The 12921-nt window shown below is 37.7% G+C and overlaps 1 protein-coding gene across 2 annotated transcripts in view; it reads right to left on the bottom strand.

The window, feature by feature from the left end:
* Window positions 1–380: 380 nt before the first annotated feature.
* The window catches only part of LOC118272311 (transmembrane protein 184B), a 33294-nt gene continuing 20753 nt past the window's right edge, over window positions 381–12921 (bottom strand). Inside the window, exons 5-8 of one of the 2 annotated variants that reach the window (XM_035588696.2) lie at window positions 8106–8307; window positions 7525–7760; window positions 7091–7175; window positions 381–3680 (exon numbers count right to left, since the gene is read on the bottom strand). In XM_035588696.2, the coding sequence (XP_035444589.1) occupies window positions 3532–3680; window positions 7091–7175; window positions 7525–7760; window positions 8106–8307 (672 nt within the window). In that variant the 3' untranslated portion in view covers window positions 381–3531. Of the gene's footprint in view, window positions 3681–4728; window positions 6287–7090; window positions 7176–7524; window positions 7761–8105; window positions 8308–12921 lie in introns of those variants that run through there. The other variant, XM_035588697.2, reaches the window with a different exon arrangement.

Raw genomic sequence — 12921 nt, 5'->3', positions numbered from 1 at the left:
ATCCAACCTTAACTCCAGAGCGTAACGCACCATTACTTCTGAAATTTAAAAAGGCGGGTGCGCTCTTCGGTATTTGCGCGTCTGCGCATGAACAACGCCGATTGGTGCGCACGCATTCTCGCGTATCCATGCGCCCACTAGCGAACCTACGCGTCATCAGTTGGAAATTGGCCTGCGTCGGTGTTGATCACGATGGACTATCGCGCGTATTCTAGCGAATGCGCGCGTATTCGCTGGAATTCGCTTTGGTTGTAAAGAATTTGACGCTTCTCGCTGGACTCTGCGCTGGTATAAATTGACCCTTATGGGTTATATGGCTGTTTTATATTACATCTCAAAGAAGGGTACGGTATACAGGGCAACTAAATAAAAAACAAAACTGTTATATCAATATCATTATTTATTTATACATATACTTAAAAACTTGGAGCTAAAACAGTTTTTAATTAATAAAATATCTAACGTTACTTCATGTTAATATTTCTTTTCAACAATCATTCAGGCGATACGTGTTCTAACGGTCCTACTTTCTGTTACAAAAATAATTCTTTCGTTAGAGAAAAGAAAGCCTCTTATGTTACAAATTGGCCTATGTCACATATAATATGTTAAAACTCCACTGTTAGATCATACAAAGACTACAACTTAATAACATAATGCATTCAAAGCAAAGGATGGAGAAAGGATTTAGAATTTCATTTGTACTATTCATTTAGCTAGCTATGTTATAAACAAATATTAGTAAAGGCTCCGTTGTTATCATAAAGCAATTACAAAGAGAAGATGTCATAATATGATTGTGCACTGTAACACAACGGCCCTGCCCAATGATATTTAAAGGTGTAGATAGGTTATATGCCCCCAGAAAGTGGTCAATTGGCAACATTTTTAGTACCAGACCGCTAGATGGAAAATAGAAGCGTGGTTTGTAACGTCTCGCGCTCCCCGTAGTGGCACGCATTATGTTAAAGTAGAAACAAAGTTATGATATCTCCTCTTTGTATTTGCTTCATGGTTATTACACTTCTATGAAGAACGCAAGCCTTATTTCTATTTTCTTTTATACATACCCATTTAATTATAGAGTTGAACAATACTTCTTTCAATTCTATAGTTTAATGAATATATTTAATTTATTCTAGTAAATAGTGACTCTTTATATGATCTAATACAGGATTATACCTAGAAAAGGGAAGGTAATTGACTAAAGATTTTGAAATTAAGAGGACTCTACAAGAAACTCATTCTTACGCAAACAAATATCATTAAATAGGTATTTTGGTAAAGTGTTATTTACATTAAAGTGAAGGTAGGAATAATATACTTACAGTTTAATAAATAAAATAAATACATACTCATACAGTAGTCACTAATCTAATTTAAAATATTAATTTAATACATTATTACACAAAATGACAACATAACAACAATTACGTTAAAATACATTTAACACATAAAATAATAATTAAGTCATTCTTAAATAAGGGTTAACCAACTACCAAATTATTAGGGTATGGTTACACTCAGCAAGAATTGTCGATATTTTTTATAATCTTGACAGACTGACTTTGTCCAGAAGTTGGAACGTAACTTGGCTCAGTGTAACCACATCCTTACATCAAATTCTGCTAACGAAAATAAGAATTATGTATAGATCGACTATGTAAGGGCAACAATTTTATTAAACTTCGGAGCCTAAGCAATTTGGACGGCGAAGCAGAGGTAAGCATCGACTAATGCTTAATCCAATACAATATGAACTTTAACACTGCAATTTTAGGATTTATTTCACAAAAATAGGTAATTTCTTTGGCAGTGATTCTTTGGTATTTGGCAAGAAGGAATGTTTTAGTTTTGTGCATAACATTGAACAGCAAAAGATTCGCTTGCACATTAAGTCTTAAGAAGAAAAATAGCTTTTAAAAGCATAACAATAACGACTATTTTCATTTAGATGCGGATTTAATTTGGCAAAAGGCACATCCAAAGGACATCGTGAATGGTCTATATAGTTTGAAAATTTAGTAAGATAGCTCCATGATTCCGTGCTCTATTATCAAGAGAATAACGTTCATTTTCCTTCAGCCCTTACAGCGATATTATAATAGCTATTTATAGAATAATAATTCCTTTTTACCTGTACAATTTGTAATGTATCAATTGTTGCTTTACTTATGTTACAAACTATACATCTTATGTTCCTATGTCGAGCCGTTGTCGCCGTGTTGCCGTACCGTACCTCTATAAGTCAAGGCATATAACTTATACTATATAATTTTACTACAAGTAAAGCCTCTGGTAATCTTATTATCAAAATAGGTAGTGTGTTTACAACAAATTCAATAAGGACTTCCGAAAAAGGAATCTGTGTGTTGTATATACTAAATTATTTGCTTAAAGGTACGAGTCCACAGACCCGCATCGTACGTATCGCACGCACCGCACGCAACGGATTTTAATTTGTCTTGTAACAAACAATTACACAACTGCATCCACTGATCCGCATCGTACGGACCGCATTATCAGCAATGCCTACATGCGATGCGTACTGATGACGTCATACGGAATGAGTGCGATGCGGGCCTTTGGACGCTTCCCTTAATATTCCAACACAAAAATTTCGAATTTCTTTATTAAATAACAACAAACAACATAAAACTTAATTCATAACTTAAATTAAATGCCGGATTGAACTAATAATTGAGAATACAACCGAAACTTAATGACTATTCCATATAACACCGAGTTGAGTAAAGCTTTCCATTTCTATTATAATTTTATTTATTTCTTTATTATATCATTCTGAATATTGTTAACAAAGGTATTGCTATGGGCCAGGCATTTACAACATTACGCGTTAAAAGTGGTAAAGGACTCCAAGTGATACATAAAAATATATTCTTTATCTTTTAAAATGAACTTTATTTCAATTAGCTTTCGTTCCTAATTTCTTTACGCAGTTAATTGAGTTGTTATTCGACGAGATTACGTTCAATTTACTATTCCTTTTGCCTTTAAAAAGTTAATACAATCCTGAGTCTAATTACTTGGTTAGTAAAAGCATTGATTTGTAATTTAGTATTCTGCTTATAAATGCAAATATACCAAGATCAATATAATTTATTATAACGTAAATGCATTTTTCTTACAAATATTTGGTCCAAGTCTCTTAAACCATTAAGAGGTTGGACACTGGTCGAATAACAACAATGAACTGTCAATAGCAACGCCAACGACACGAGATAAAACCTCATTCATCACTTAAAAGTCAACCTTATACCTTCGCAGTCTTAGTTCAATTTTGAACGACCAGTTTCAATAACTTACCTACAGGTAGAGAATATTGAAACTTATTCTGTAGATGTCAAGTATCAAAATCCATCGATAGGTTATTGAGACAGGTCGCTAATGTAAAAAGGTGTTAATTCACAATAGAAAGTAGACTTTATAGTGTTGTGTTAGAGTTGATAGTACCTCGTATCGTTGAGTTTGTGGGGCTGGTCGAGGAGACGTCTTGATGCTTATTGGTGCTCACTGGAACTCATCATCAGAACTGAGTAGCGTGGTCTTCTCGTGGTAGTTGGTGGCGTGGCTGATGGTGGCCACGCGCTGCGGCGGGGGGCGCGGCGCCAGGGCCCCGCCCTCCTCGCGCTTGCCTGCGCCTGCGCCCGCCCGCATTACTACGTACAAATGTATTAGTTACATTGTGTTGTAAGTGATGTATGCTCCACGGAAATGTCAAAGCGTTCAGGGTTAGCACAAATACTGGTGTAATTAAGTTAAAATTTTTAAAAGACCCACCACCAATAGAAATATTGTTTTTAAAAATACTTAGCTAACAATCCAAACTCAATTTAAAAAGTACTTACATTACTTTCAAACCCAAAACGCTTAAACAATTAATTGTCCATAACGATTGCAGTTAGTGGTTTTCCAATTAGTGCCTCTACTTCATTAAATAAGTGAGCACTATTAGTGCATTATTCGTGTTATCTGTGCCTGCTTTAATGTAGGCAGGATTGTTTTATAAATAATCTATTACAATTTATATCTTTGTGTGTGTTTTATTCATTTGTGTTAGCAACATTGTATATTGCATTGTAGGGAAATTGACATGTGTGTGCAAACTAATGTGTGATCAATATCACTCAAAAATATTTGTGTTACAACTAATTTAGAGACTAGGTCTTAGGGTCGGTTCATATCTGGCGTGAAATACGTCGAGCCTATCATCGGTTGCACTAACTTACCATCGGTTGAGTGTGAACGGTCAAGTGTTTCTCTTTGTGTGATCCACAAATTGTTGTTTCGGGTCTGGGTGTCATGTGTATGTGAACTTGTACGTTTGTAAACGCACCCACGACACAGGAGCAAATCCTAGTGTGCGGAAACGTTAAAAAATACATTTATCCGTTCTGGCGTTACGCGACCGATAATACGCGACGCATATGAACCGACCCTTACTGTCTCAATTCTATAGGGTGTATTGCCTTGTAATACTAATCTATACCATTCTGGCGACACAAACAAAACAAGCTAATTATCAAAACGTGCATAATGATGTCTCACACAACGAAATGTCAACACATTCAAATGTATGATAAGCATGCCAGCAAATTATAATAAAGAAGCAAGTATCAATGTCTTACCTTTCGTCTTCACTGTGTTATGTATGTGTGTGTGTGTGGGTATATTTCATAGTAAATGTACGTAATTAAAGTCCAAATATAATTAGGTAATATCTTTTATTATTAGTGAGAGGCGAAATACAAGTGTTTTTAAAAATCAAACTGTGGTGAACTGTAAAAAATAATTATTATAACTTAAACCTATCGGAACTACGCTATAAATTTTTAATTTCAATATAAACTAGAACTAAAGTAAAAAAAAATCTCCTATTTAATAATAATATTATGATAACAATATATTTAGGAAATGAAAACGTAAAGTATGGCTTCACAGGTTGTTAGTTTTTTTTATTTTAAATTAAGTTATTGTTACACTTATGAAGCGCGTTTTATTACAAAGCATAGACAACTCGTCTCGACATTTAACTGAAGGTGGAAACAAGAAATGCCGTTCTTTGGTTTGGCAATAAAATGTGCAGGTTCACTTCCACAGATAAAAGCAAAATTAATTTAAATATAGAATGTACAAAATCAGAACAACCCGATAAATGCCAGATATTTTTTTATACAAAAAGTATTTACTCTCACAAGTATATCTCCGGTTTTTTCTAGCAACATCTAAGGATCATATCCTGTAACTATAGAGTAACAAAATAATATAAAAAGAAAAGTAATATAATCACAGAAAATAACATTTACACTAATCCTTACACAACACATACTAAAGGCATAAAGTACAAAGTAGCTAATTATTTTATGGCAATGAATAGTCCGAATATTGTAGCAAACAAAGTATAATTCATAAACAAAATGCAGTAGGTGAGTCTAACTGGTATGATAATCTCCAAATCAATTTCAATTCTAAGCATCATTACAATATGACATATTTTCATTTGTAACGAGCGTACACTTTACCTATAAAAATACTTAAAGCCACTTCACCTACTGATCCCAGATAACTTCTACTATTACTATATCAGTTCACCCCTGTATAATTTCGAATACGTCTGTTTGTTTGTTTGTATGTTTGCATGCTTTTTGTTCTATAGCCTTCTGATATGATACTTACCTAAGGTTTTTTTCGTAAAAATTCGTTATGCGTTTCGGACTAGCCAAATACCTTGATATTATAAAAATAAACATCTTAACTAACTTGGGTTTGCTACCGAGCCCCGGACACGAATTCTTGTGTCACCTTAACTTATAAGGCACAGTACAAGATATTATTATATAACTTGAAGTGTTCATGTGTACAAAACAAAGTCTAGGTATGTAGTTATAAAATGTATTACTGGGTGTGATCACCCAAAAATGAATAAACCTTTTTTTCGCATGCCATTGTTGACACATTTATATCGAAACCACTGGAATTTCGAGCGTCATATTTTATATTTGTTTGTTCATGCATAATGAAAAGTTGCGAAAAAAGGGATTGTATGGAGGACACGACAATTCGAGTGATCTCGATATTCGGATTGACCATGAGCACGCGTTGGACCGGTTTATTAAACAATAATGTTAGTGGTGTGTCCATGCTCGGGCATAATGTATTTATTATTACATGTATGTATGTATAAACGGACAGACAGCAATGCACTTCATGCAGAGCACAGCTATGGCAGTTTATAGTTTCTCATAAGGCAGTTGAGAAGTGACATCTGAAAGAAAATAAAACCAAAAAATAAGAAAGACCTAGCTAGCCTACGGCGTAAAATGGGCACTAACAAAATAAACAAGAGACAATTTTTTATAAACTATCTTTAAATAATTTCTGTATGTGTGATGGATTTGGTTCCAATTCGTGAGTTTTTGCCTAATCTAATCCTTACTGCGTTGAATTAAGAGCGTTGTTATATTTGTAATCTTATCTAACAGTAAAACAAAGGTGCAGATAAAACGCAATCTAGCCATTAACGACGCGATGTCCCAAATGGATTGAGGGCAGTTTTCAAATGTATTATTACTGAATAAACTATGAAAACATTCAACAGCTATTGCTAAAGAACACTGATACGTATTAAAAGGGGCATAGCATACAAAATGCTGTTAGCATCGCGATCAGCGACAAGGAATTACTTTCATTCATCTATCAGCAAATCTGCTTTGCTAAAATAGGTCTTATACCTATTACTTTAAAGACCAAAATTTATTATAAGTATACAACCATTTACCAATACCCTATCTACCGGTAGGTGTCTTCTAGAGAGACATTCGTCATACTAAATATATCCACCTATTATCGTCACCTTTCTCCAGTAACTTGTCAAATCTGCTGACAGGTATATTAATGAAAAAAAAAATACAAAAACGAAATCGCTGATACACAACACTAACAACATCCAATATGCAATCCTATCAAAAAAACGACTAGTAAAGTAAGTAAATAATAAAATGCAACAGAAAATGGCGACCAGGCAGCGTATGAGCATGCGCTAAGTAAACAAGATGGCGGCGGGACTCACCCGAGCTGTACTGCGTGTACTGCTGGTACTGAGGGTGGAAGTTGTGGAACGCGTCCGTCATTATGTCCTTGGGATTCATCGTCTCCTGGAAATTTTAAGATTAAGTGTTAAGTTCTAGTTTAGGAGTTTTGTTTGTAAGTGTTGGATTAACTATCGATCGTCGCAGTTGAACTAACTAGCTTTCGAAGTTTCATTGTATTTCGGTCAAAGGAAAGTACGGTCAGACTTATTAAAGCTCCCGCACATATTAATTACACTAATTTCTTCATATGATTTTAGACTCAATTACAATAAAGTTCACATGGCTTGATGTGCTAGCATCAATACAAATATTGACCAAAATTAATTACATATAAACATATTCCCAAAACCTCCCTCCCCCCACTGCTATAGTTTACATTAGGGCAAACACGCCACTCATTATGTGGCATTACCTTGAGGCTACTAGAGATGGACTGCATAGTGACGGAGCGGTGTGGGTCACGGTGCGCGTGCGCATACACGGCGGCGGGGAAGGCGTAGCGCAGGGCAATGGCGGCCGCCAGCATCTCCAGGCAGATCAGGAAGTTCTGGTACCCGGCAGACACTGTACCCGCCGTGGTCGGCACGCCGTTCGCGTCGTGGATCGGAGATATCACTTCAGCCTTCTCGAGGATGGCTAGGGCTACACCTGGAGATTAAGAGATGGGATATTTAGTATTGTGATTCGAATCGGATTTGGTGGGATTAAGTGAGAACAAATCGACCATAGGTTGATAAGCGCATTGTTAATATTATAACCGCATAGTTTTAAGTTAACGTTACTGAGCGTCTTACTCTTAATCACTATATGCAGACGCCACCATACGCTATTTAATAACACAGCACTGAAACCGATATTCAACTTTTCATTTATCCCACAAACGCCAGCCAATAGGAACATCGTCTCTTAAAGTCTACTTAACTCTCCTTCCTCATAGTAAAACATTGATTTTCTTTTTTAGCAGTACATAAAGCAGTATTATTACAAACTTACCTTGCCAAAACGAGAGGAAAATAACGGATTTGACGGTGAAGAACTTGAGTACCGGATCGAAGGGTTTGAGCATCTCCCTGGTGGCTCCGAGGAAGAGGAACAGGCCGTATAGCGCCAAGCTGACGGAGAAGTTGTACACGATGGTGATGTAGATGTAGCCGCCGTCGGGGCTCCAGTCGCCGTCGTGGTACAGACCTCGGGCCTGGGGGCAAAAGAATAAAGATATTGTAACTTTCGTGAGACATACTAAATTAATTATTATACAATGTGATAGGGGCGAGACTTCTAACCCGTTAAGGCTGAGTACTACATCTAATTTTATCGACAAAAAAATAATATGGGGGGTTGAACCCCTAATTGAAAATATTGAAAAATAGTGATTTTTTCGGTAAAAATAATTCACAAATGATTTTTTTCTCACCAAAACATTATCAAACATATGAAAAGAGTGATGAATTAGTTAGCCAAGGTTATTAACTACCGTTTGTAGTTTTTTTGTTTCTGCGACATACAACCTTTGATAGCACACAAAGTAAAAAAAAATATTAAAATAGCCATAATTTTTAGGGGAGGGGATTCGACCACTTCGACCCCCGACTTTTGTCGATAAAATTAGGTGTAGAACTCAGCCTTAACGGGTTAGAAGTCTCGCCCCTATCACATTGTATGTTGACGTAAACTCGAAGCGGCTTATGTAGCGTCGTGTGTCGCGGGAATATGAGCCTCTAGCAAGGCTTGAAACTAGTCGAGTTCCTCTTCAAACAGTTACGTGAGTAAGCCGATAACATATAATAATTGTAGCAATGAGGTTTCATCACATGCACCTGGCAGGCTAGATGTTGACACACACTGGCAGGCTGCGTTGTGACACGGGAGAAGAATTGAACGTTTTGAATTTGACTAGGTTGTCAACGATGAGAAAATTTTACATTATTTGTCATTACATTTTATTGTCAGAAGAATTTTAGCTTTCGTGTAAGACACAACACATGCTAAATTGGCGCCCAGCTAGTAGGGCCGACCATGCCCCGAACTAGGCTACGGAGGCAGACGACGGCAGACGACGAAGCTACGGAGCAGAGTCCTGTACGGGCCCCCGAACTTGTCACAGCGCCTCGTCTGACCGTGCCGGCATAATGCAGGCGGATACGACTAGGTGCCCAATAGAGACGCTGCGGTCGTTGCGCCGACGAAACGCGGTCGAAACGCCGGCGCCTCATGGCAGTCACCATCGTCACCGTCGCTGAACATCACTACGAGTTCGTCCGGCGAGGTTCACCGGACTTCTCAAGAAGAGTTCGTCCTGGAACTTCGCCAAGTGTACCGCGGGGTTCACCGGACTTCTCAAGAAGAGTTCGTCCTGGAACTTCGCCAAGTGTACCGCGGGGTTCACCGGACTTCTCAAGAAGAGTTCGTCCTGGAACTTCGCCAAGTGTACCGCGGGGTTCACCGGACTTCTCAAGAAGAGTTCGTCCTGGAACTTCGCCAAGTGTACCGCGGGGTTCACCGGACTTCTCAAGAAGAGTTCGTCCTGGAACTTCGCCAAGTGTACCGCGGGGTTCACCGGACTTCTCAAGAAGAGTTCGTCCTGGAACTTCGCCAAGTGTACCGCGGGGTTCACCGGACTTCTCAAGATGAGTTCGTCCTGGAACTTCGCAAAGTGTACCACGAGGTTCACCGGTACTTCTCAAAAACCGGAGGTACTAGAAGCCTTCATCGACGCGGTCCAGGTATACAAGGAGTGTGCTGTGCGGACGTGAGTGACGATCACGCGCTGCGGGGACTCCCGATGCTGTTAGAGGGCGATGCCACCGTGTGGTGGCGCGGCGCCCGCAACAACGTCGCCACCTGGAAGGACGCCGTGCTCCGACTTCGCTCCATGTTGACTCCGAGACTAAGATTCGGAAGTTGTTGGGCGGGTGCGGAGCCTCGATGGACTTCAGCTGTGTCCTCGTGCACTACCCGTACACAGACCCGTTTAGTGACAGCCAAGAATTCGACTTCTCATCACTGTCAGACGCCGAAGCCGGCATACAAGATATCACGTGAAATGTTCAGCTAGGAACAAAAAGACAAACGTGCAGAAGTGTTTGTGTGTAGATTTAGGTCTCTAATTGTAAAATTACCATACGAAGTACCTTTGCCTATGCAAATAGATATAATTTATGGTTTGTTACACCGTCGAGTACGTAAGCGGTTACAGCGTAGTGATATTGGTGACATACATAATTTTGTAGAGAAGGTAAGGGTCATCGAAGACGCGATCTCCGAACTATCATTAAATACCGAAAATTTTTGCGGCAATACGGCAAAATCTAACGTTTCCTGCTCGCAAGTTTTACGCGATCACCATAACAATAAGATCGAGTCTACCACTACCACTAGTTCCGACGTTACTACGGACTCGAAAGTCACTAGTAACTCGAATGAAAATTCGAAACGCGATAAGCACGTTCGTTGCAAGTTTTGTAAGTCTTACGGCCATAGCGTAGCCGAAACCTTTCGTACTCAGAACTGACAGTAGCAGTTAAGCTTTAGGAGCGGCATTACTCCAGGGGAGGGGACCGACGAGCGACCTATAGAGTACGCCAGTCGCCTCCTCACGTCGGCTGAAAGAAACGTAGGAGGGGTAGACCACGCAAGAACTAACCTGATCGCGGGGACGTTCGCTCAGGTTAGAGGGGAGACTGTAGCAATGAGGTTTCATCACATGCACCTGGCAGGCTAGATGTTGACACACACTGGCAGGCTGCGTTGTGACACGGGAGAAGAATTGAACGTTTTGAATTTGACTAGGTTGTCAACGATGAGAAAATTTTACATTATTTGTCATTACATTTTATTGTCAGAAGAATTTTAGCTTTCGTGTAAGACACAACACATGCTAAATAATTAATTTAGAATGAAGATAACTGTGATTTATTATTTACTAGCGACCCGCTCAGCTTTACATGGGTGCAATGGTGATATATTAAGCATGTATTGTACAGATAAACCTTCCTCTTGAATCACTCTATCTATCAAAAAAAAAACCGCATCATAATCCGTTGCATAGTTTTAAAGATTTAGACATACAAAAAGGGACATAGGGACAGAGAAAGCGACTTTGTTTTATACTATTTACTACTACTACTAAATTAAATTCATATGGTCAATATGAAGATAAGTCACCAATTAATAGAGTTATTTAATTACACTGGTAGTTATTTAATTACAAGTACAATTATACTGGTCGAAGGACGAGGATACTTATTATTCATACATACAAATCTCTTAACAAAACTATCAAGGGTGTACCTAAGTGTCACTCATAAAATGATACTTAGTTCCACATAGTTTCATTGCTACGTGAAAGATTGTTGTATACATTCTTATTTCAAGACACTTGAAATTTATTTCATTAATCGCAACAGTGGTCTATATTGGCAAACAAATTATAACTCTCAGGGTGCCTTTCCACCAGGGATGTGAACCAATGAATATGATTGGTGGAAGCCAAACGCATTCATACCAACGTAGCATAGCACATCTCTGGTGGAAAAGCACCGTTGATTTGAAAGATGAACGTTGTAAGATATGTATGAGGAAAATACTACAAATAAATCATTACAAATTACACAAAACGATAGATATATAAATATGACTGAGTAATCTTATGAAATAGCTGATAAGGCAAACTAATGATTCAAACATTAATTTAATTAGGCACGTGTGAACTTCGCCTTATCTCTTCGATTGATAGACAGACATTTACATTTACAATACGCATAAGTTACGACATATTTATATGTATGTTTTAACTTAAACTAATAACTTACTGTTTTAATATAAATGTCCAGCATTTTTTAAATTACTTTCGACTATTAGATACTCATAAAACTTTCAGGTATAGCACATGTTTGAAGTAATGTAAGAAAAATCAGAAGAAACTGCATTTTGCTACTGCACTAAGTACTTTAAAATAATTTCTTCTTCCAACCTTTTTCAGCAGATCATGCTAAGATTTCCAAGAACAATGTTTTATTCTTAAGCATGGGAAAATCCATTGAAGCCCAAAGTTCATTAAGGCCATTTACTAGTTTAATCTAAAATTAACCTTAATGTCAATATAATCGATATTCTCAAAACACATTATCGTGTGACCCGTTCTAATTAGATTACGCATTAGGATTTCCTTACAATTAACCCGTGACTTGCGTATCAATGGGAAAACTCGTGTGTATATTGATAAGATGCTATGATTCATAATTTTCCTGCAGTTATCTAGACTAATAAATAAAATTGGGAGTCTGTTTGTAACATTAAAATATCCGATACCTACTATATGCATAGTGCTTGCATGATTACGAATTACGATATGAAACGGGGTGGTTTTTAGTTTGTAAGAGTCTGACACTCCCTCTCGTCTCAACCTAGGCGGGAGGGATGATTTTCCGCCCTTTATAGCAAACTCCACCCATGTACCTAGAGGGGATGGACTATGGGTATAGTTCAAAAGTGGACTGTCAGGGGCTTTTGAACAAGTCTATGTAATTTAAACAGTAAACCAAAATCTCTGGCATTTTTTATTACATACATAAGCTATGTATCCACGTGGTGTACAACGCGTGCTACTCCATATTACTATAGGTACTGTAATATGGTATAGTTACTGGTAACTCGTAAACACAGAGTGCACGAGTTAATTTAACAGTAGCTATAAAATTCTGCAACGTTTCATTACCTTCGTTATTTGTAATTTTAAACTTGGTACATTTAGATTTCACGTGTATAGAATTATGTAACAGATTTTTGCAGTCATACAAAAATCAGCTTT

Source organism: Spodoptera frugiperda, chromosome 4, assembly GCF_023101765.2.
Source record: "Spodoptera frugiperda isolate SF20-4 chromosome 4, AGI-APGP_CSIRO_Sfru_2.0, whole genome shotgun sequence".
Classification (NCBI taxonomy): domain Eukaryota; kingdom Metazoa; phylum Arthropoda; class Insecta; order Lepidoptera; family Noctuidae; genus Spodoptera; species Spodoptera frugiperda.
This window is presented reverse-complemented; position numbering and strand designations above follow the sequence as displayed.